General features: G+C 49.4%; 1 protein-coding gene across 1 annotated transcript in view; it reads right to left on the bottom strand.

The window, feature by feature from the left end:
• Positions 1 to 24,409, bottom strand: part of PPA2 (inorganic pyrophosphatase 2) — a 460,434-nt gene that overhangs the window by 253,426 nt on the left and 182,599 nt on the right. The window contains exon 6 of the mRNA XM_078676619.1: positions 13,687 to 13,773. Within this exon, the coding sequence (XP_078532745.1) occupies positions 13,687 to 13,773 (87 nt within the window). The remainder of the gene's footprint in view (positions 1 to 13,686; positions 13,774 to 24,409) is intronic.

Raw genomic sequence — 24,409 nt, 5'->3', positions numbered from 1 at the left:
GGCGGGGTTCCCGGAGGACCTCCTCCCGCGACCCCTAAACTGGAATCGTCGACTGATACTCTTCGTGCTGGCAGAGTGACCAGTGTAGCGGGTACTTGTAATGTAGGCTGGACCGGGGGTACCGTAACAGGTGCTGTAACAGGTGCCCCGGTGACTGGAGGAGCAGAATTTACATTATTTACAGGAGCTGGCGGAACAGGATTTGCATATTCTGGGACTGTGTCGTCCAAATAGGACGAGAGAAAAATATCAGCTGCGGTCGGTTTGTGACGTAGCTTGGTCGGAACTAAGGGTGGCGGAAAATTACTGGATGCTTCCGGGGTTGCTTTTGGCAAGCCCTCGGCAGGAAGAGGATACATACCCTTAATGAGGGCATTCCTCTGTCTGTCTGACTGTTCGGTTTTAACTCGTTCACCTATTTCGATTAATTCCCTTTCTTGGGCTCTTTCTAAGGATTCTCTACTTAATTCTGACTTTCTGATTTCTTTTTCGGTTCTTTTATGAGATTCTTTGCGCCATAACTCGATGGCATCTTTCTGTGACTGTCTGGCTTTCTTTTTCCATAATGCTTCTTCTACTCGCATGATGCACTCGGCATCCCATGTACCCGATACGGGCCATCTATACTTTTCTTCTAACTGTTTGGTGTACTCCACCCACAAATCTAGATATAATATGGCACTTATGCCATGCTTTTGATACATAAAATGACCTGGACTGTCCCTAGGCGGGACAGGAACTGCTTCTTCTAACAGACCTTTTCTAGTTCTTAACTGACGTAACTTTGAAAACAATGGCATGACTGGGCTGGAGTCTAGACACAATTACAATACACAATGAACACGATAATTACTGAAGGTACACCACTTTCATACCACGACATTGAAATACATGAATGACATTTAAAATAACAGTTCGGACAAAATACTACCTGGAATACTGGAAACAGAATACATGAATTTCTCGAGAACAGAACGGACTAGAACAGAAACGAGATGCACTGCTAAAACAGTACGAAACTTACCGGTCTCATAAAGAGACACGTCAGGACCCGCATCCACCTAAGTGGACACTTCGTGTTGGATCTGTGTACCCAAACCCACGGACCAGAGACAATGCAATTGACCCTGTCTAGATACTACCCCAGCAACGGTACTCACCGGGCAGCAAGAACGGAAGGCCTCGGACTGGACTGGACTGCTACGACGACGGACGGACGAACTTCGGACTTCAGTTACAGGTGGGCCTCCGGATACCTCGGACCTTGGACTCTCGGCTTGGGCTCTGGTCGGGACTCGCCGCGTTCCTCCACCGCCTCGTCTGGACGCTGGACCGCAACCTCCGTCTCCTCCGTGGGCCTGAGGGATACTTGAAGCAGAAATATCTGCACGTGGCCGGTATGGTTCCGTCACGGCTGCAGAGGATCAGGGGGCTTGCGTGGCTTCACCGGCGCGTGGGGAAAGGGCAAGTCTCTATTCGGGCGCCATTATGTGGTAAATAAATAAATAATACCTCTATTTTTGACTAGATATACAATAACAGATAGCTCAATAAATAAGAGTCAAGATTCGAGGTAGTAGGAGTATGCAGGTTTAATACAGCATAAAGGACAGGAACAGGACAACCTGCACGGGAATAGGATGGCAGCGCTGCACGGGGCAGGGACAAAGGAATGGCAACTTTTAATAACAGTGCACAAGTATATATACTTAAACAAAATACATGATGTTCAATACAATAGGCGTAGCAGTGGGCAGGGCCTGTAGCAGTCGCGAAAGATAAGGCAGAAAGTAGGTGTAACAAGAGGCGTGAACAGGGCGTATACATAGACATGTGATGTAAACGTAACGGAATATGTCACAAATGGGGCGGAAACATGGAGGGGGCTACCGAAGGAGCCGGGACCTCTAACCTAGTGGTGCGCGCAAGCTGGCAATGACGTGTTACTAGGGAGAAGCTGGGGGCTATGACTTCTGAGCTAGAAGGAGAGACGAAAGTCTGGAGAGTCAGAGCGACATGTACCTAAACACTATCTAGTATCTGATGTTTAGAGAACATGTTGATAGAATCCAAAAGTTATCAGGGCAAAGGCTAACAGACACTAAGACTGGTGCATGCATTATTCTACATGTAGTGTGTGTTGAGAAATATTAAATGACCATAAATACAGTATTTCTCTTACATGGAGACGTAAAGGCTAGACGATGACTGAAACTATTGATGCGATTCAGTAGCTTAGGAATGCAGAGAAGGAGGGCTGGACTGATAACTAGAATCATAACATACTCTTGACAGACTGGGAGGCAGGGCCAGGCCGAGCCGGGCACTGTGAGGCAGGAAGTAAGTGAAGGGTCAGGGATACAGGTGGGGGCTGTATCGCTCCTTGGAGAGGGTTCAGGAGACAGGAGCTGAATCTGAGTCCGGGCCCTTTTGAGGCCTAGAAACGGGGACTTTCAATGAAATAACGTGCACACTGAGAAACGTGGCAATGTAGCTTTACATAGGCCTAATACTCGTAGCTTTCACGAGAACTGGAAACTGGCATACTAGAGATGGACACAACTGTAATTGCGTCTTTAATCGATCATGGGGAATACATATGCATATTAATCATGCACATATAGCATAAGATGGGGAACACGTAGGGACACAGAACATGGCAAAATTTACTTTTCCACACGTAGATGGCCGAAAGATAACCTTTGATAGTGCCCAGAGCAGAGCCCTGCTGGGCCAAAGAGAGAAGGAACAGAGGAACCTCAGAAAGAGGGGCAGAAAGGGGATCCACAGCATTCGCTGTGCACCATGCCACAAATCTATTCCACCTGCAGGTGTATACCGTTTTGGTGGAGGAAAGCCTGGCTACCAGAATGACATCACAGACTTCGGGAGGAAGATCGAAAGGTGTCAACTGTTGCCGCTCAATCTCCAAGCATGGAGGTGGAGGCTGGACAGGTTCGGGTGGAGGACCATCCCCCGCTGCTGAGACAGAAGATCCTCCTGAAGAGGCAAACGGATCGGAAGATCGATGCTCATACTGAGTAGCTCGAGATCCCATACTCTTCGAGCCCAGTCCGGAGCCACAAAAATCACTTGGGCCCGATAGCCCCTTATTTTCAGCACTCTGGGCAGAAGTGGTATAGGCGGAAAGGCGTACAATAGACCACAGCTCCACTTGCGACGAAAAGCGTCTCCAAGCGAGTGCGGCCTTGGAAATTCCAACGCGCAGAACTGATGACATTGCGCGTTCTTTTCGGTGGCGAATAGATCTAACCAAGGCTCTCCCTACTGCAGAAAGAGACCTTGCACCACGTCCGAGTTCAGACGCCATTCGTGATCCACCATGTACTGGTGGCTGAGTTCGTCCGCCCTGGTGTTCAGAGAACCTGCCAGGTGTTGAACCACCAAGGTAATGCCTTGATGTTCTAGCCATGTCCAGAGGCGCAGAGCCTCCTGACATAGGGTCCAGGACCCCACCCCACCCTGTGTTGCAATACCACATGGCGGTGGTGTTGTCGTGAACACCTGGCGCTACACTTCCCGGGACAGAGGGAAGGAATGCCTTCAGTGCAATCTGGATCGCCCGCAGCTCCAGAAGGTTGATATGGAGCCGGGACTCCGCCGGAGACCAGAGGCCTCTGATCTCCGCCTCTCCCACGTGGCCTCCCCATCCCGGGAGGGACGCATCCGTCACCACTGTGTGCTCCGGATGGGAAAGGGAGAGGGATCTGCCACTGACCCAATCGCGATTCGTGTGCCACCACTGCAACTGTCGTGCAGCGCCCTCCGAGACCTGGACGTGATGGGACAGGTTGCCCTGATGCTGTGCCCACTGGAACTTCATGTCCCACTGCGGAGCCCGCATGTGCCATCTGGCATGTGTCACAAGCAGGATGCAGGAGGCCATCAGGCCCAGAAGCAGGAGGGTCAGCCTGACTGTAACCCGGGATAGAGGCTGAAAGAGCAGAATCATAGCCTGAATATCCCGGACCCGCTGCTCGGGAGGATAAACCAGAAACGGCGTCGAATCCAGAACCGCTCCGATGAAGGGGAGCTTCTGAGAGGGATTCAGGTGCGACTTCGACACATTGATGGAGAACCCCAGCACATGCAAGAGGTCGGCTGTAGACTGGAGGTGGGTGACTACTGCCTGGGGCGAGCCCGCCTTCAACAGCCAGTCGTCGAGGTAGGGGAAGACTGACACCCCTGACTTGCGCAGATGAGCTGCGACCACCGCCATTACCTTCATGAACACCTGAGGGGCATTGGTAAGGCCGAAGGGGAGCACAGCAAACTGAAAATGCTCCTGGCTTACCGTGAACCGCAGGTAGCGCAGGTGGGCCGGCAGGACGGGGATGTGAAAATAAGCGTCCTGCAAGTCCAACGCTACCATCCAGTCTCCAGGGTCCAGGGCAGCCAGGACCTGAGCCAGAGTCAGCACCATGAACTTGTCCTTCCGGAGGAAGAAATTAACGTCCCGGAGGTCCTAGATAGGGCGCGGGCCCCCCTTGTCTTTCTTGGGGACCAGAAAGTAGTGGGAATAACAACCACTCCCTACTTCCTGACGGGAACGCAGTCGATGGCCCCCTTGGCCAGGAGGGCCGTGACTTCCTGACGGAGAAGAGCCAAATGATCCCTGAAATGCGGTAGTACAGAGGTGGCATGGCCAGAGGGGAGGACAGAAAGGGGAGTGAGTAACCTTGGCAGATTATCTGCAGCACCCACTTGTCCGATGTAATTTCGCGCCAGTGGGCGAGGTGGTGGCGGACCCTGTCACCCACCAACGTGGGGTGCTCCCTGAAGCTCCGATTAGAAAGGCTTAGAGGCGGAAGCAGTGGGGGTGGAGGTGGACTGACCCGCGTGCTGGTTACCAGGCCTGCCCCTGCGGAATCCTCGGCCGCAGCCGTGCTGAGGCTGGTTCCGCACAGGCTTGTTGGAGGAGCGTGCTTGGGTGCCACTGCCCTGGCCACAAAAGGAACGAAACCCAGGCGTGGCAGGGTTCATTGTGGAAAGACTTAAAGACTTGGCCGTGGACCGAGAGTCTTTAAAGCTCTCCAGGGCATTGTCGGCCTTATCGCCAAAGAAGCGGGAGCCATCACCTGGCATGTCCATGAGCAAGCTCTGGACATCATGCGAGAACCCAGTGGAACGCCACCAGGCGTGGCGCCGCAACGCCACAGTTGGGGAAATTGCCCTGCCCAACGAACCAGCGGTGTCCAAGCCACACCTGATGGCAAACTTCGCTGCATCCTTACCCTCGGCAATCGCTTGGGAAAGGACAACCTAGACCTCCTCAGAACACTGAGGCAAGACCTGAGCCACAGAATCCCGCACTGCGTTGGAGTAAGGGCACAATAAGCAGGCAGTGTTAACCGACGCAACCCCAAGCTGGCCGAGGAGAACAACCTCTTGCCAAATTGTTCTAGCCTTTTAGAGTCCTTATCCGGCGGAGCCGTGGGAAAGGCACTCTGCGAAGTCGAGGCCTGAATGACCAGGCTCTCAGGCGTGGGGTGAGTGGTCAAGAAGGCTGGATCACCAGGCGCTGGGCGAGGACACCTAGCGACGTTTTTATCCACCGGCGCCCCCGTGGCCGGTCGCAACCAAGTGCCCAAGAGGACTTCGGTGTTGGCCTCATTGAAAGGGAGCAGCGACTCTGATGACACAGACACCATCTGGAGCACCTCCGTAAGGAGGTTGGTTTTAGGGGCCATCGTAGGGAGGTCGAGATTGAGAGCCTCCGCAGCCAGACGCAGCACCACGGTATAGGAAGCACGCTCCTCCATAGTAGGTGGAGGAGAGGCAAACTAAGGGTCAGAAGACATATCAAGTTCGCCCGCATCTTCAAGTTCGTCCACCCAATCTTGCTCAGAGCCACACTGCCGGACAAGGGGGTCCTCGGACCCTTGCCAGTCTTCGTCTGCTCCGGCGTAGAGGGAGCCGGTCGCGGCGGCAGGGCCGGAGGCAGAGATGGGACCAACAGCGTCGGGAACGGCACCAAAAATGGCGCTGGCCGGTGCCGAGCCAGAGCCGGATCCCAATTCGGATCCCAGGCCGGAACAAAATGGTCCGGGAACTGGGGCAGGGGTGGGATAAACAGCACCCAGTGCGGCGCCTGGGGCAGAGTCATGGGCGGCGCCGGAGCCGGCGGCGCTGCACCTTGTGGCGCCGGGGTTGGAGCCAGCGGCGCAGGATCTAAACACGGGACCGCAGGGCCCGAAGGCTCGCCGGCAGGAGCCCAGGGCCTAAAAAGGCGGTCCATGGCTGCAAGAAACTCTTGCATATGTTCGGGAGTCGCCGACGGACCCGGGTATAGCAGGTAGGCCGCGGGACTTCCCGGCTCCAGAGGAGCTCCTGTCCCCCTCGTCTGCCTCCGGGGAGAGAAGGGGGGATGTCGGAGAGCGAACACGCTTCTTCGAATTCTTTTTATGGCGTCGCTTACCGGAATCTGAAGACGAAGACGCAGAGCCCAAGGAGCAACGGCTCCGGTCCCGCGAGCGGTCTCGCGAACGGCCCCTAGACCCGGAGCGGCGGTGAGAGGAATGCCGGACCTCCAGCAACTTCCGGCGTGGCTCGTGCAAGGCCTTCGGGCCATGGCTCGACAGTCTCGAGAGTCATGATCGGTCTCCAGGCAGTAGAGGCACACATCATGGGGGTCAGCCACCGCCATGTTATGACTGCACGACCCACAAGACTTAAATCCAGGCATCCCTACGTGCACCAGGAGACAAGAGGAGGAGACAAAACGTCTCAAAAGAGTAGACAAAAAATGACTGAGGTACGTGCTCAATCCGGATCTGCGCTTTCGACGCAGAAAAAGAAAGAACTGAAGTCAGCGCGCATGGGTGGCGCCTAAGTAAGGTCCGTGACGTCGTTTCGGCGCTGATGACGCCAGTGAAGGACGCAGAGCCGCAGGACACCACCTACTGATGTGCAGGGGTACTGCTAAGCAAAACTTTCCGGATCCAGCCTGATGCCTGGGGATATTCTAAGGTAAGAAATCTATCACCAACGTGTCTCTTTCAGGTACTGTAAATCTCCAGTATTGGAAGCTTTCATAGATTCACATGCCTGAATCATTCCCCGTCCTCGAGACGGGAATCTCCGGTATATAACAAAGCAATGCTTAGTGTATAGCAAACTGAAAAGAGGCCTAGGTCCCTTTCCCTTTTGCAACCCATAAACTTCGTTATGTAAAAGAGACCAAACTCGTCTCTAGACCAATCAGATCGCCTCATCCCCTAGAACACTCCTGCGAGAACCTTTTGCCCCTCAGATTTTCGCGCACTTGTGCCATAGACACCTTTCGGGCAAATCCAAGGTGAGCCTCTCAGGGGAGGAGGGTGGGTCATATGTGAATCTATGAAAGCTTCCAATACTGGAGAACTACAGTTACAGGTAAGTAACTTGTTTTCTTACTCCAGGATTGGAGCTTTCATAGATTCACATGCCTGAATCAGAATAGCGAGCAGTAAATCATAGCACATTTTGTTATGTCACCTAAGACCATGAACTAGGCAACATAAGTCATCTAACAATAGTAGTAGCTAGACATAAATATATATATAGATAAATGTTCATAAATCATATATAATACAGCATATGACAATAAAATGTGCTTGCTTATATCACCAACCAAGGAAGGAGGGATGGTAGAGAAGGCTCACCGTTACTGAAAAAGGTTCCTCAGTACTGCTTGTCCCACGGCCACATCCTTCTCTGCAGGTGCATTAAGGCATTAAGGCTGTAATGTCTGGTGAAAGTATGCATACTTTTCCAGGTAGCAGCCCTGCAGATATCCTGGATAGGTACGCAGTGGAGGTGGACACTGCTCTTGTGGAATGTGCACGAACACATGCATTTAACGGCTTCCCAGTGGCCTGATGACAGTACTGTATTGCACTTGAAATCCAACGGGCAATTTCCCGTTTTGACAACGGGAACCCCTTCCTGCGGGCACTAAATGCCACGAATAATTGGGTAGATTTCCGGAAAGGCTTCGTACTTTGTGAGTAGAACTTCAGACAAAGTTGAACATCTAAAGAATGGAGAGTATTCTCCGCAGCCGTCGACAGTTGAGAGAAAAACCGTTTAAGGATCAACGGTTCATTTAGATGAAAATCTGTTGGTACTTTTGGAATGAATTTTGGATAAGTCCTGAGGACAATCCTGTCTTCTCTGAACTGTAGAAAAGGTTCCTGAACTATGAGCTTGTAGTTCCCACACTCTCCTGGCTGAAGTGAGAGCTAGCAGAAGGACCACTTTCCAAGATAAGAATTTAAGATCCGCCCTATGAATTGGTTCGAAGGGCTCTTTTATCTACTGGGATAGAACAATGTTCAACTGCCAGAACGGTGGTGGAGGCCTTATAGGGGGAAAGGCCCTAAATAATCCTGTGCGGTTATCGGCTGTAGACGAATTGGATGATTCTCCGACAGTAGGAGCAACTCCGTGAACCAGTGTTGCACCAAGGGGCTATCAGTATTACCTTGCATGGTTCCTTCTTTATCTGCGTGAGGGGAATCGGTGGAAAGGTGATAGGCAAAGACGCCTGACCATGCCATCAAAAACACATTCCCCCACGGCCCCCGTTGGTGATGCCAGCTTGCGAAGAACGCGGTACAAAAAGGGGTGGTGATGGACGGAGCATCTGAACCAATCAAACACTCACACCCAGTCAAAAGATCTGGGTTTAATCCATCACCGTTATTTAGCCCACTCTGCCACCCCAGTTCAGACATTGCCATATGCAAATCAGTCTGTCCCTGTGCCTCATGGGAACAGTCCAGCCCGAACTGCCAAGCCATGCCTTCCCTGGACCGGAAACAAGCTTCCTAGAACCGGTTTCTGGCATTTCAGCCGTCTTCAGCCAGGCTTGCTTGAATCAAGTGGCAAAGTGAGCAAGGGACTCATGTCTGAGCATACCCTGCCAACTTATGGCGAACAAAGCGGTACAAAAGGGGGTGGTGATGGACGGAGCATCTGAACCAATCAAATACTCGCACCAAGTCAAAATATCTGGGTTTAATCCATCCCCGTTCTTTAGCCCACTCTGCCACCCCAGTTCAGACATGGCCATATGCAAATCAGTCTGACCCTGTGCCTCATGGGAACAGTCCAGCCCGAACTGCCAAGCCATGCCTTCCCTGGACCGGAAACAAGCTTCCTAGAACCTGTTTCTGGCATTTCAGCCATCTTCAGCCAGGCTTGCTTGAATCCAGTGGCAAAGTGAGCAAGGGACTCACGTCTGAGCATACCCTGCAAACTTATTGCGAACAAAACGGTACAAAAGGGGGTGGTGATGGACGGAGCATCTGAACCAATCAAACACTCACACCCAGTATAGCTGGCGTGACTTTCACTTTGTCCTCAAAGGATCCCTTTGCCTGGTGCCATTGTAGATCCAGCTCTTCCTGCAATGGACGCATTTTTAGTCTGCAAAGAGAAATGAGAGGTATGCACGATGACATCGTCCCTAGGAGCGATTTGTATTTGCGTACTGAAAGACACTTTCTTCTCTTGAACTCTTTGGCTAGAGTTACAAGTCCCAGTTGCCTCTCTGTGGAGGGAAATGCTTTGTTTTTTTAAGGTGTTCAGAATTGCCACTAGGAATGTGTTCTTTCTTGAAGGCTGAAGGGATTATTTTTCCACATTCGAAGTCAGTCCCAGTTCGGCAAACAACTGTATGCATGCCATAGTTGAGATCTGAGCTGAAGTTTCCGATGGTGCTTTTATCAACCAATCGTTCAGGTATGGAAATACTTGGTGTTTTTGTTTTCTGAGAAAGGCTGCCACTGTCGCCAGACATTTCGTAAAAATTCTCGGGGCAGACTTGAGGCCAAATGGCAGCACTTTGAACTGGTAATGGTCTCCGGCCACTGTAAACCGAAGATACTTTCTGTGGGAAGGATGAATGGGGATATGAAAATATGCATCTTGCAAGTCTAGGGTGGTCATATGATCCCCTGGGTTTAAGACCAATAGAATGTCTTGGAGGGTCACTGACCGGAATGAATGTTTTTTGAGGTAAGTATTCAGAGATCTTAGGTCTACTATCTGAGGCCATTGCAGAGCATTCTTCCGGATCAGGAAGAAATGGGAATCAAATCTCTTCCCCTTCTGGGAGATTGGCACCAGTTCTATTGCTCCCTTTCGGGGCATTGTCCGAATCTACCAGCGCATTTGAGATAAATGTTTGATCTCTCGACCTGTAGGTGGAGTGCAAGGGGGGAATTGAAGAAATTCTAGAGCATGTCCTAATTGTATGATGTTGAGGACCCATTTGTCCGTTGTTATTGTCTGCCAATGATGTAGATGGAAGTCACTCTTCCACCCAGGGGAACTTGTGGAGGGGAAGGAATACATGAAGCTTGATACCGGAGGTAGTCATGGTCTTCTATTATTACCTTTTCCTTGACGACCCCCTTGTCCTCTAGGAGCGGACTTAGTATAGCTCCCTGACTGTCACTACCCATACTGTTGACGGTATTGCTATGATGATGTTGAATAAGAAGGGTATATTCCCTGTTGGTTACCGCCTCTATAGGATGGTTGGCCTCTTCCACGGGCACCTCGAAAGGGCACCTTTTGTAATGTACCAAGGGCCTTTGCTGTATCTGTATCCTTCTTGATACCCTGAAGGGCCTCATCTACTTGCCTTCCAAACAAATCTTCTCAGTCGAATGGGAGATCTAGAATCTTATTTTGGACCTCCGGTCTAAAGGCAGTAGCTCTTAACCAACCTTGGCGTCGCAGGACTGCCGCACCTCCCAGGGAACGAAAGACTGTGGTCGCGATGTCCGTCGCACAGTTGATGACTTCTTCCGAAGTCCTCTCTCCTTCCTGAAGAACTTTTTTAGCTTCTTGTCTGCTGTCCTCCAGAATGAGGTCCATGTATGGAGCCATATCATAACACATCTGTATGTCATATCTGCCCAGAATGGTAAGGGCATTCGCTGCTCGAACGAGGAGCCGACATGGAGGAAAAACCTCTTTCCCGCATTGTCTAAACGTCTTCCGTCCCTGTCAGGAGCTGCAGATATAGGCGCCGATGGATTCTTAAATTTTTGTTGCGCCGCCTGGGAAATTACCGAATCCGGCTTAGGATGACCCAGTAAACACGCTGATGCGTTCGAAGAGGCCTTATATTTCTTTTCCAGTCTAGCGAGCACAAGTGTAACAGTCACCGGTGTCTTCATCACCTTCAAGCCTTCTTCCCACACACGGTTGACAATTGGTATAGATCAAACCGACTTATGGTATGGCTCTTTAAAATCATAGAGGAAGCATTCCATCTGTGTCATAGCCATTGGAAGCTGGAATCTCTTCGCGGCTCTTTCCATTAAATTATGGAATCCACAGATATCCACCGGTGGGGAATCAGCAGGTAAGGGTGTGGGCGCTGCTAGAGATGGGATCAGGTAGTCATCTCATTCCTTGTTGGGATCCGTTATTTCTCCTTCTTCCTGGTCATCATCGTCCGTGATAGCCGGATCGTGGTGGTGCTGAACTTGAGGAGTTGGAGGTGTAATTTCCTGTGGTGACTCTCTGCTTCTGACTGGAGTAGCAGGGATGGATCGTGGGTGTGAAATGGGAATTTCCTGAGAGGCTACTGTTGGAGGAAATCTCTTTTTTTATAGTCTGCCAGCATAAACTGCAGATCCATTATCATGGAGGATGGCATAGCAACCACTTCCTCTTGGTACCCTTGTCGATAGTGTTGCTGCGAGGGGTTCTGGTACTCTCCATATCCCTCTTTGTAATCATCCTCGTGGCATTTTACATGTAGTTGTGATGGACAACTGGCATAACCAAAGGGTCCGTCATCCTCCTCCTCTTCAGAATCCGAATCCTCCAGTAGGTGTGATGGAACCAGAGGAGGTAACCGCTGGCGTAATCCCCTACTTATGGACAATCAGCAGTTTTTCTGGAATTTCTCTTGTCTACGAGCCTGTTGTCGAGATCGCCGTCGACACTACTGTCGCCGATGCTGCCGTCGACACCAGGCGTAGAGCGCTCTCTGTCGTCGACAACATAAAGCCCATCGTCGATGTTCTTGTTGACGACCCGTCGTCAACATGGTCGTCGTCATCGCTGCTGTCGTCTATGTCTTCGATGTTACCGGCGTTGACGCCACCGTCGACGCGGACGCCGTCGACACCGCAATAGGCAATGATGGTGACTTTGCAATTTTCTCCACCTCTATCTGCGTCGTCGATGACAATGGTTTCGTCGTCGACAATCCCGTCGACGATGTAGGTTTTTTAGATTTCTCCTCAGGAGGCATAGAAGACGGCTTTCTGAAGGGCTCTTTGACCGGAGGAGACTTTGATGGCTCAGAAGTAGATTTCTTTGATGATTTTTCACCAGAAGTGTGTCCTTTACTCTCCTTTTCCTTACGTTGAGGAGATTTTGAAGGACTGTGTCCAGAAGACCCATGAGTGGTCTTTTTGAGGGCCTTCCCAGGATGTTCCTCTGAGGAATGAGTATGAGGGGATTTTCTTCTCTTTTGAGGTCTCCTAAATGTAGAGGAGGATCCCTCATCGCCGTCACTATAGATAACCTCCTTTCTGGCCTTTAGCTTCTGAAGCCATCTCAAACGGCGTCCCTCATGATCTCTCAGAGTCTCACTAGAGAAAGTGCGACATACCTTGCAGCCCTTGGCCTGGTGATCAGGGTATAGACAGTAAATGCAGTCTGCATGTGGGTCATCCGTGTAGAGCCTCTTCTTTGAACAAGTAGCACAGGTTCTAAATAGACCTTTCTTCTCTTTCCCAGACATTCTTAAAAGAATGTACCTGAAGACAGTACACAGATACCAAATCCAACTGAAGATAAAAGAACAAAGCTCCTCAAACAGGCTGAAAAAAATCGCGTTTGAGCAGAGCTCAAAGGAGACTCCCTACCTCAATGTGCAATAGAAAATCTGAGGGGAAAAAGGTCCTCTCAGGAGTGTTCTAGAGGGTTTAGGAGATCTGATTGGTCTAGAGACAAGTTTGGTCTATTTTACATAACGAAGGTTATGGGTTGCAAAAGGGAAAGGGGCGTAGGCCTCTTTTCAGTTTGCTATACACCAAGCATTGCTTTTTCATATACCGGAGACTCCCGTCTCGACGACGGGGAATGATTCAGGCATGTGAATCTATGAAAGCTCCAATACTGGAGTAAGCTCTGTTCACAAAAGACACTTTGTATATTTGATCCATAATACATGTATTTAATTTTCTTTCTCTCAAACTTAAAGTCCAGTTCCAAGCCTATGTATGTTGTACATCCTACTAAATTCAAGCATTTTTTTAAAACAAAAGATGAGCCCTTTTTAATCGTCACTTCGAATAAAGGATGATCCTGATGGCTATATGTTTTGTATCCTTCAGGCTGTTAGAAGGACGTTTCCATCTATTAAACAATTCATTAACAATGCATAGTTATTTAAATCCAAATGCTTCTTCACTAAATATGATTGTTTCTCCTCAGCACTGCAAATGACTGATAGACTGAACACATTAACCCCCAAAAATATTTTTCAGTTACGCTTAGTGCTAATAAAAAACAGAAACATAAAATGTTTTAATCTGCAACCCTTTTCAGAAAGAAGCCCCAACGAGCCATCGCTCACAGGGCGTGTTGCTAGAGCCCCATCAGACGCTCGCAGTTAATCTAGAAATAAGAGGCAGCACTAAAACGAACCTTTGAGCCGATTTCACATACATCAATGGGGTCATTATCCCCACAGCAGCCAGTTTCTTTATCCGTGTGATGCGGGTCTTCCCAGGTCTGAAAATGGAAACCAGCAAAGAAGGTTAGGACCTAGCACAATTAGAAGTCTTCACTTCACAAATCTAGACTATGAAACAACGCAGAGCCATTCATGCCTGTGCAATAATCATACTGTAAGCAGGCAGTGAGTATCTTGAGGGCAACCATTGTTGAATATCAAAGTCCAGACTGGTGAAGGAGCCAAAAACTACATTGAGTATCATCAATAAGGGAGCCCATACAGAATAAAGGTCCCAAACTACAGTTAGATCTAGTCATGAACCAACATTCCAATGTCCAAACCAACACGATGAGCGGCATTAGGAAAATGGAAAAAAGAGAAAGGAGCGAAGAGACAAGAATGGTAAAAACATTGTGACTGGCCACTACTAAAATGCACGCAACCTATTACAGCCATTTTATCAGAAACTTGTTCTTGTGTAGGGTTTCCCTTGGATGCCTCTTCGAAGGATAAGGGATTTGAAATGGATTCTCCCTGTGCTGATATACTGACGTTTTAGCAGTGTAACACCTGGTTCTGATAACGATGTCTGAACATATGGTGATCCCCTGTTTACCCCTGCTCTCCATAAAGTAGGAAATTGAATGGCAGCTGACTAAGTGCATTCTCTCCTGCGTTCCGCATCTTCCTACAAGGAGGATGTAAAAGGAGGCAGGTGAAGCCCCAGTGCCACCAACCAACATCTTGTTTGTCTGGCCAGGTATGTGCAGACTGACCTAGGCAAGACATTTCTTTCTGGGCTGCTGTCAACAGAGCTCTCACAGACCTACTGGTAACAAGGTGTGCACTCTCACAGACGGAGGAGAGAAAAGAGCTGGAAGGGAGAGGGAACAAACAGAAGGAGGAGGCAGTTGTTGGTGGGATATCAGGTAGAACTTTTTTTTTGAAGATGGGGAGCTACTGATGGATGTAGGGCAAAATGGCCGGAGCTCATATAAAGGTTATTCCTCGTAAGAACATGCAGTGGCTTGTATTAAGAATTTCGGCTCTTGGGATCTGGAGGTTCCTGTCTAATTCCCAGGAGGGTGTCCTATCTACTCCCAAGGAGCAAATCCTTCGTGCTTGGATCCTCCAGGATTATATCTTCCTTTCAGTTGCCCAATAGTGAAGCACAGTAGAGCCAAAGCTTCACATGGCTGCCCTGCTTGAAGCGCGTCTGCAGCCTCACCCTCACAGGGCTTGACTGCCTGAAATTCTTCAGTAAACTTCCATCTCATTCATTTTCATGTACTGGTTGAGGTTAGTATGAAATCAGAATTCTGCAGGCACTTTCACTCATTAACCCCTTCGACGCTCATGACGAGCCCAGCTCGTCATGAGGTACACCTCTCGTACGCTCATGACGAGCTGAGCTCGTCATGAACCGCGGGTTTTTAAAAACTTCAGCGCACTGCGGGAAAATGCGCCGCATGCATGGCGTTAAGGCATAATCAGGCATCTCATCCGTTTTTCCTGGAAAACAGGTTACACTGCATCCCCCAGCTTCCCGGATACGCTAGCGGTGGCAGCCCTATAAAGGGGACTATGTTTCCCTGCAAACACACCACGTGTGAGGAATAGTCCCCAGAAGTATGCAGAAGTTCCTGCATACTTCTCTCATACCACAAAGTACACGTCCTACATAAACAATAGGTTGAAGTTTGGATATTAGGCCAGCAGAAGGTGGAAGAGGGTGATGTCAGTATGTGAGGTATAGTCTTCTTTAACAGTGGAAGACTACTGAAAAAAGAAGCCAGGAGGTCATGGACAAGGATAAGGGGGCTTAAGTGAGCCAGAACAAAGATTATTCCTTTTCATTGCACTGCGGATTACACATGTCTTGAGTTCCCCGCTTGTGGTTTAGAGCGCCAAGTCTGGAGTGGGGCTCACCCCAAGGAGAATGGACAGGGGTCCCATTCTGTGCCTTATCACAGCCACCGGGTGTGACAGCCCTAACAAGTGGTGATCAGCAGTGATATCTGTATGCTGATAGCCCAGGAGAATAGCCGCCAGTGGCTGAACATTATTTTCATTTATGTATTTATCCAATATGTAAAGCATGCAATTACCAAAAAAGACATCCATGTGCTACCAGCGGTGGTGATACCAAATAAGTAGCCGATTAAAAGTGAAAGGCTAGAGTTGGCTTATGTTAAAACATCCAAGTCTTGGGTCCATGAGGGTCATGTGTGTTCGCCAGGAGAGACTTCTTCATGCTCAGATCATCCTGAAAGATATCTTCCTTTCCCTGCTGTAATAATGGGGCATTGCTAGGCCTGAGCCCTGTATGCAAGCCATGCTGGCAGCACAGCTGCAAGCTCTCACTCAAAGGATTTTATGTCAAGACCAGAGGCTAGCACGATTCGTAATCTCTTTATTCCTACTCCATTGAGGCCATTTTAAAGCAAACATATAAACCACATTAAACATTCCAGAATCAGAACATCACAAACTATATAAACCCCAGCAAAGCAGCACTCTTCCTCTATTCAGTGCTGCTCTGTGACAGGTAAGTATCATTCACATTAGTATTAGTAAGAATGTTAGTAGAAATTTGTAGTATATGCTGTTCTGTAGCTTTAATGTTTCTAATGTAGAATCTTAAGTATGTAATGGTTAAGGCTTACATGATAACATTCTATTTGGTTTCAGTTTATTTCTTGATTGCTTGTGCATGGATGGGATCTTTTAAGCTCTTGGATAAAACTTCATTTTAAGTTATTCCTGTGTCCTGATTCAATCATTGAAGATACTTCACTGGGGTAGTCGGCATTGGAAACTAGACTGGAAAGAAAGGATTTACAAGGCGAAAAATCTCAACATAAGTGCCTTGTGAGAAGACCAATATTTTATCTCACTTAACAAGCAGCGTCTCTTAAGACTGTGATTACAACCATCACTATCTAATTGTAAGGATTATTTATTCATGTGGATGAAATATAAAAATCTTTCTTTGGAGGAGGAGCTTCGCGCGCACCCAAGATGGTCGCGTGAGCACAGGGCTCCCGGACCCTCGCCACCTCCATCGACTATCCTGTAATTTATCCTGATTCGGACGACGGGTGTTTATTGGCACAGTTCTACTGCTCATTTATTTGTTTCAGCGAACTTTTTTGGACTTCGGGGTCCAGAGCTACAGACTGTCGCAGTTTTCTGGCCTGCTCCAGGGTGACGCCCCGCGCTATCTTGTCTCGCTTGCCGTCCAGTAAGTGAACAACAACGGACTGCCAGACTTGCGTGGGCAGGCGTCAGCTTTCGGTTTCGATTCCTATCCGGAGCTCAACCGGACTTTGTTGGCTCCGTGGACGGCCGGACGCTCCTACACCCTTGGTCTCTCCGCTCCTACTGCCGATCTGTAGCGGCTTCCAGATCTGAGACTGGCACCACCTTCGCCCTTTTGGTCCTACATTTGCCTCCGCAGTCACCATTTTCACCCGTCAACAGGCGACCCGTACGGGTCCAGGATCCAAGATGGCCACCAAGCCTGAGAGTGGGAAGCGTGGGCCTAAACCGGGCGTTCGAGGGAGTGCTCTGCAAACAAACATTATGGACCGGTACACTCTAGCTAAGGGATCGCCGGGAGCGGTCGCTAAACCCTCGACGACAATGCTGGAGGACTCGTCGATCGAGGACGAGCCCTCGCTGCGAGATCTCATGGGTGCCATCACCGGTATGAAGGCCTCATTGGGGCAACAATATGAGGCCTTGACTCTCAAACTGGATACGGTGGCGATTGATGTCAATCTGATCAGGGCGGACTTGGCGAAGACAAACGAAAAGGTCAAATCCCTGGATCTTAAAACCTCTAGCCTGGTCACCGATGTCTCTGACTTACAGGCTGAAGTCGGGAATCTGAGGAAAACCAATGATTACTACTCTGGGCGCCTAGAGGACTATGAAAGCCGTGCCAGGCGCAATAACATCCGCCTGATTGGGGTCCCGGAATCATCGACCGCTGCCTCGATGGACCTATTGGTGGAAGACCTGGTGCTGCATCACTTGGCGCCCAAGGGTCTCAGCAAGTTCTTCGCTGTAGAACGTGCACATAGGATCCCCGGCGGCACACCTAAATCGGGTGCGAACCCTCGACCCATCATTGCGAGGATCTTTCATTTCCGGGACAGAGACGCTATCCTGCAGGCTTCGCGGCAGTCTGGTCCCATTGCCTTTGAGAACTCTACTGTCAGCTTCTATCCGGACTTTACACAACAGGTTCAGAAACAGAGGCTGGGGTTCCAAGGGGTCAAGAAGAGACTCCGGGAAAGGTCTATGAAGTATGCCATGATCTTTCCGGCCCGTCTGCGGGTGGTACATAGGGATCGTACTTTTTTCTTCGACCATCCTGGGGTCGTGAGTGACTGGCTTGACACGCTGCCTACGGATCCTGAACCTTTTGAGGACTCTGGCAAGTCGGATCGGGCGGAAGGTGGCCCGACAGAGCAGGAGTAGCTGTTGACTTTGACCCCGTACCCTTCCTGTGGCTTTGAACTGTGCTATGTTTTGTTCTTAATGTTTGCAAGTAATAGTCTTTTTGGGGGTGGGTGGGGGGTGAACGGGTCCTTTCTCCTCCTGGGTTTTCTTTTTGTAGACTAGTTGGGTGGTTGGGCGACAGGCACACTGCAAGTTTATGGGGCTCTTTGGTCTTCAGCAGGGGTGCGGGGTGGGGGGGTATAGTTGTTTTGACATTGTTGGGGGGACTGGGTTGTTTGTTTGAATTTTCTTGTTACTTGCAAGGCGAAGGAAGGGCGCACTCCTGTTTTTTGCGGTCGCTTTGGGTGTGGGGCGGGGGAGGGGCTGAACACGGGATGGGGGGTAGGGGACTTCGGTTATTGTGTTGGAACGTGAACGGGTTGGGGGATGGCATTAAGAGGAGGGTGGTGTTGCAATTGCTGAGACGTTTGACTCCAGATGTCGTTTTACTGCAGGAGACTCATTTGCTCGGCAACAAGTGCTACGCTTTGAATAGGCGTGGTTATCGCCTTGTGGCGCACTCGGGTTTCACTTCGGGCTCTAGGGGGGCGGGCATTCTGGTTCGGACCTCCCTCCCCTTGGCCATAGATGATGTCATTCTGGATGATAAGGGACGATACGCCGCCATTGTGGGGCGCTGGGAGGGGAAGGTTCTTATTTTGATTTCTGTGTACGTGCCCCCGGGCCTCCAGGCCACCACATTTGCTGATCTCAGTGGACTTATCCTGGGTCTCCCCGAGGGTCTGCTTTTGGTTGGGGGTGACTTTAATGCAGTGGTCTCGGGGATGCGTGATCGTTACCCTCCCAGGGAACTGCCGAAGGCCCAGACTTGGTTGAGTGACTTCCTGGAGACGCTGGGGCTCACTGTTTGCTGGCGGTTGCTTCACCCAGGACAGTTGCAATATACCTATCATTCTGGTGCTCATGGTAGTCTCTCGAGGTTGGACCACGTATTACTGCCCTCGGCCCATGCATCCCTCATACGGGAAGTTAAACATCTGGCACGGGGCATCTCGGACCATTCTTCTCTTTGGCTGGTGGTTGATGCACGGCAGGGTTCGGCGGGCCGAGTGGCTCCGATCAACCCCTGGTATTTGAAGGACCCCAGGGTCAGGGGTGAGCTGGTTAAAGCACACGATTGTTATTTTGAGGAAAATGTGGGCTCTGTTTCCTCCCCTAGTTTACTTTGGGAAGCTTACAAGACGGTCATTCGTGGCCAGGCCCTCTCACTGATTGGTAGCGTGAAGTTGGCCAACCGTGCTGAGATGGTTCGACTTGAGGGGGAGGTCACGGCCCTGGAGGAGCGCTTGGAATCTGGGGTTACCGCTGAGGGGTTGCATCTATTGGAGTTGAAGCAACATGAATACAGGGCTCTGGTCACTGAAGCTGCTAAGGAAATGGGGAGGGAACAGCAGGGACGCTTGTATGATGTGGGTGATAAGGCTGGGAAACTGCTTGCTTGGTTGGATAAGAGGGAGAATGCAAGTTGTGTCGTCCCTATGATTGTTGCGGAGAATGGAGAGTGTTGTACAGACCCTGTTGATATTGTTGCATGTTTTGCCGATTATTTCCGCGAGGTGTACTCTCAGGTGTCTGATCGTTCAGAGCAGGACTCCTGCCTGCTATTGCGTGATATTGCACTTCCCCGATTGTCTGACATTGATAGAGATGCTCTGGATGCCCCGCCTACTGTGGACGAGATTGCCGCTGCTGTCCGTTCGGTCCGATCCGGCAAGGCCTCGGGCCCTAATGGGCTCCCCATTGAGCTATATAAACTGCGCCCGGATTCGCTAGCTCCTCATCTGCGCTCTATGTTTCTTGAGTCTTTGGAGGTGGGTTTTCTCCCGCCCGACCAGAGACTGGCCACTATTGTTGTCATTCACAAGGATGGTAAACCTCGGGATAGCTGTGCCTCTTTTCGGCCCATTTCGTTGATTAACGCGGAACCTAAAATCTTGGCCAGGTTGCTGGCGACGCGTTTGGCGACCGTTATTGGGGAACTGGTTCACCCTGATCAATCCGGCTTTATACCGCATCGTAACACGGCGCTTAACCTCCGAAGGTTGCATGGCGTCCTGGCACGGGCCGAGATGCTGCGTGAACCCGCCATCTTGGCGTCTTTAGACGCTACGATGGCGTTTGACACAATAGAATGGCCGTATTTGTGGGCGGTTCTTGCTAAGTTTGGTTTTGGTTCGGAGTTCGTTCGGTGGGTCAAATTGCTTTACGCCGGTCCCATGGCTCAGGTAGTGGTCAATGGTCGGGTCTCTGCGCCCTTTGCTCTGAGCAGAGGGACGCGACAGGGCTGTCCCTTGTCCCCCTTGTTGTTTGCTCTCGCCTTGGAACCGCTGGCGGCCTGGTTGAGGTGGGAACCGTCCCTGAAGGGCATTAGGTGGAACTCATGGTTTGAAGACCGTGTATCCCTCTACGCTGATGATATTCTGCTCTATCTTACATCACCCCGTAAATCTCTCATTGTACTGTTTGATGTCTTAACGTCCTTCCGCAAAAACTCGGGTCTTGTCATCAACTGGTCGAAGTCCTGTATATACGTCCTGTCGGGTGCCGCCCCCCTTCTGCCAAGTGGTTGTCCTATCGCGATTGTGAAAGATGGCTTTAAATACCTGGGCATTTTTATCACGCTGAGCCCTGCACTGCGGTTTGACCGTAACTTACTGCCCCCTCTTCAGTGCCTTCGGGCGGATGTGGTCGCTTGGGGGAAACTTCCTCTCTCTCCCCTGGGTAGAGCGGCATTGTTTAAGATGATGTCACTGCCCCGCTTCCTCTACGCTTTGCAAAACACACTTGACGTCGTCCCGGCTACATACTTCCGTGAGGTTGAAAGTTTACAGAGGCAACTGGTGTGGGGGGGGGTAGGCCCCGGATCGCCATTGCTAAATTGTCGCTCCCGTGGTACGACGGTGGAATTGCTTTACCTGATATCCGTCGCTATTATTGGGCGTCTCAACTGGGGGCGATAAATCATTGCATGTATGGCCCTTTGCCGAATCCGGCCTTCGAGATGGACAAATGGTTGTTACCGGGGGGCGACTTCAATAGAGCCCTCTACTCGAAAATCACCCCTCGCAACGTGACGGGCCCCACCAGGAATGCCGTCCAGGTGTGGCGACATGCTTCCATGGCGCTTGGGTGGACTGGTAAATTGACTCGTGCCACCCCCCTGTACGCATCTGATAGACTTGGCTCACTTTGGCAGTTCCGGGGGTTTGATAGGTGGGACTTGATTGGTATCAGCAGGATTGAGGATGTCTGGACTAAGGGGAGAATGAAGACTTTCGAGGAATTGAAAACCGAGTACGCTTTGAGCGATCGTGAATTTTTTCGCTATGCGCAGGTCCGCCACGCGGTGCTCTCGGTCTTCCCTTCGGGTGTGGAGATACCGGAGTCGTCCCCGCTTGAAGATAGGGTACTGGACGGACATGTTCCTGATAGTACGATTTCGCTTATTTATAAAAAATTAATCAACTCCAGGTCTGATCTCCTGGTTCGCCTTAGAGAGGTCTGGACTGGTGATGGGCTGGAGCTGGACGATGAGGACTGGCAGGCGGCGATCTCCTCCCCTAAAGAGGTGGCCATTCAGGCGCGCCTTAGATTTGTGCAACTTAAAATCCTGCATAGAGTGTATGTCACTGGTCCCCGTTTGGTACACATGGGCTTCTCTGTGGATGGTTTGTGTCGGCGTGGATGCGGTCTCCTGGGCACCTTTTTACATATCATTTGGGAGTGCCCTGAGATAGTGCGATTCTGGTCCCGTGTGCACGAGGTGATGAGTGAGGTTACGGGGGTGCGATCGATGCCGGAAGCTAGGAGATGCCTGCTGAATGTATGGGAACCGAATGATTACTCCGTGTCGCAGCTTCGGTGGGTGACCTTGGGCAATATGATTGCCAAAAGAGACATTGCGCAACTGTGGGGCGCTCAGGGCCCGCCCGGGATTCGGAAATGGAAACAAAACATGGACTGGTGCATGTTCAGAGAAAAAACTGTATATATTTCTCGAGGTACCCCCCGAAAATGGGGGAAGATATGGACTCAATGGAACACTTACCGTGGTGATATATGTGCCCCTCCTCTTCCTGACCCAGATGTAGCACCCACGTCCCCGTAACCCGAGGGTTCCTTCACATGCTATTGTATACTGGGTGCAATTTGTCTCTTCTGCCCCCCCCCCCCTTGTGAGATTCTTTCTCGATGGAACAAATGCTTATGGTATTGCCCTTCCCGCTCCGCCACCATGTACTGCAACGTTGTATATACTGATGTCTCTTTTTCCTCTCTCCTTGCAAGTTGTTTGTGTTTGTGTTATAAAATCAATAAAAAGTTAAAAAAAAAAAAAAAATCTTTCTTTACTACAGTGTTTTCCTTGGATGGTAACTGATTTAATGGATATTACATGCGTTTCTGCTATGCATATAAGCTGAAGGAGGTGATCACATTTAATCTTTTTAATGACTGGTTTGCCGATGGACTTTGCATTAATAAATATTGACTATTCAGTTGCTTCATGCTTCGTAGAGCTACTGTTGAAGGATTGCGATTTTAAAAATATATATCGCAGATAGCCTAGAGCGTACAAATTTTTAAAGAGAGGAGCATTCTTACATGCATTGTCATTATTGACTTCGTCTTCAGTCTCCAGAGGAGCATTCTTCAAGAAGAGCATTCTTACCGTCATCGTCATCATTGTCTTCCTCTTCCTTCGTTGCCTTCTGGGTTGTGACGTACAGCGTGTAGTGTGAGGGCACAGCGTGAAGCGTAAGGGAACAGCGAATCAGAGTGTGAGACTCTGTTTCAGACGCTCAACGGGGAAATTGACGAATACGGAAGCACAACAAAGAACAGCCTTGACGAATACGGAAACACGAAGCAAAGAACAGCCTTGACGAATACGGAAGCACGAAGCATGACATAAGAACAGGTTCCTAGCAACCTGGCTTCTACTATCTGTGATACGCACACACTAGAAACGTTGCGTGTCATATCAAGAGTGATTCATCGTCTGTGATACGCACACTCCTATATGTCCGGCAATCTGGCTTATGCAATATCAGTGATACGCACACTGGAAACGCTGCGTGTCACATTGGGGATAAGTTATCGTCAGTGATGCGCACACTTGAATAACTTTGCTTACAGAATTGCGAGTCACATTTACAGTGATTCGCGTACTTTACTTTGCTTGTTCACTATTTCAGGTAACTTATTTTAAGCGTGGTACACACAATAGTTATTTTTTTTATTTTTTATCATTGCGTGTCATGGATGATTAACAGTGATACGCACACTCTTTAAAGACTTAATTATATGAGTATTAATTTATGGAGTGTCATATGCTAGTTGAATAAACATTTTGTTATGTGTTTTGTATTTTTACATAGTGTTTACATCTGTTACTGGTACATTTAACAACTTATCAACACTGTGATACTTCCTTTTTATTACATCTCATAAATCAGCATGTTAGCTCGAATACATCTTATTTAAAAAAAAAAAAGCAAAACGTTACAGCTGCACCATTTTTCTTATCTAGTCCGGGTGATCCTCCTATAAAATGGAAATAATGGAAGGTTGTTTTTGAACAATATGCCAAAGTCTGTGGGCCTTCTCTTAGTGTAGAGAGGAATTGTTCCTTATTGCTTCATTGCCTTGGATCCGAGGGTCAAGATGTATTTGATGACTTGCCTGATTTACCTGCTTCAGAGGCAGATAGTTTAAATGAGCATGAAATATGTATCAGAAAATTGGATAAACATTATTTACCTAAAACCAGTACGATTCTTGAAAGATACCAATTCACAAAATGTATGCAAGATTCTGATGAGACTATTGAATCTTATCTAACTCGTTTAAGGAACCCTGCATCATCATGCAGGTTTGGAAGTCTCACTGATGAACGTATTCGGGATCAGTTTATGTTTGGGTGCGGAACAGAAAAGGTCAGAGAAGAGTTATGGTTAAAAGATGAGCCATCACTTGAAGAAGTTTTGACTGTGGCTAAACACATTGAGCATTCCTCAAGTGTGTGGCTATAATAAAAAAAGGATGTAGATAAGGATGCTAAAGTTCAAACAGGTAAGAGTAAGTCTGACAAGTATTTGAAAAACACAGTTAAGACAGGGACTGAGAGAAAGTGTTTCAGATGTGGCAAGTCGGGACATCTTG

This window comes from Lissotriton helveticus, chromosome 2_1, assembly GCF_964261635.1.
Source record: "Lissotriton helveticus chromosome 2_1, aLisHel1.1, whole genome shotgun sequence".
NCBI lineage: Eukaryota > Metazoa > Chordata > Amphibia > Caudata > Salamandridae > Lissotriton > Lissotriton helveticus.
This window is presented reverse-complemented; position numbering and strand designations above follow the sequence as displayed.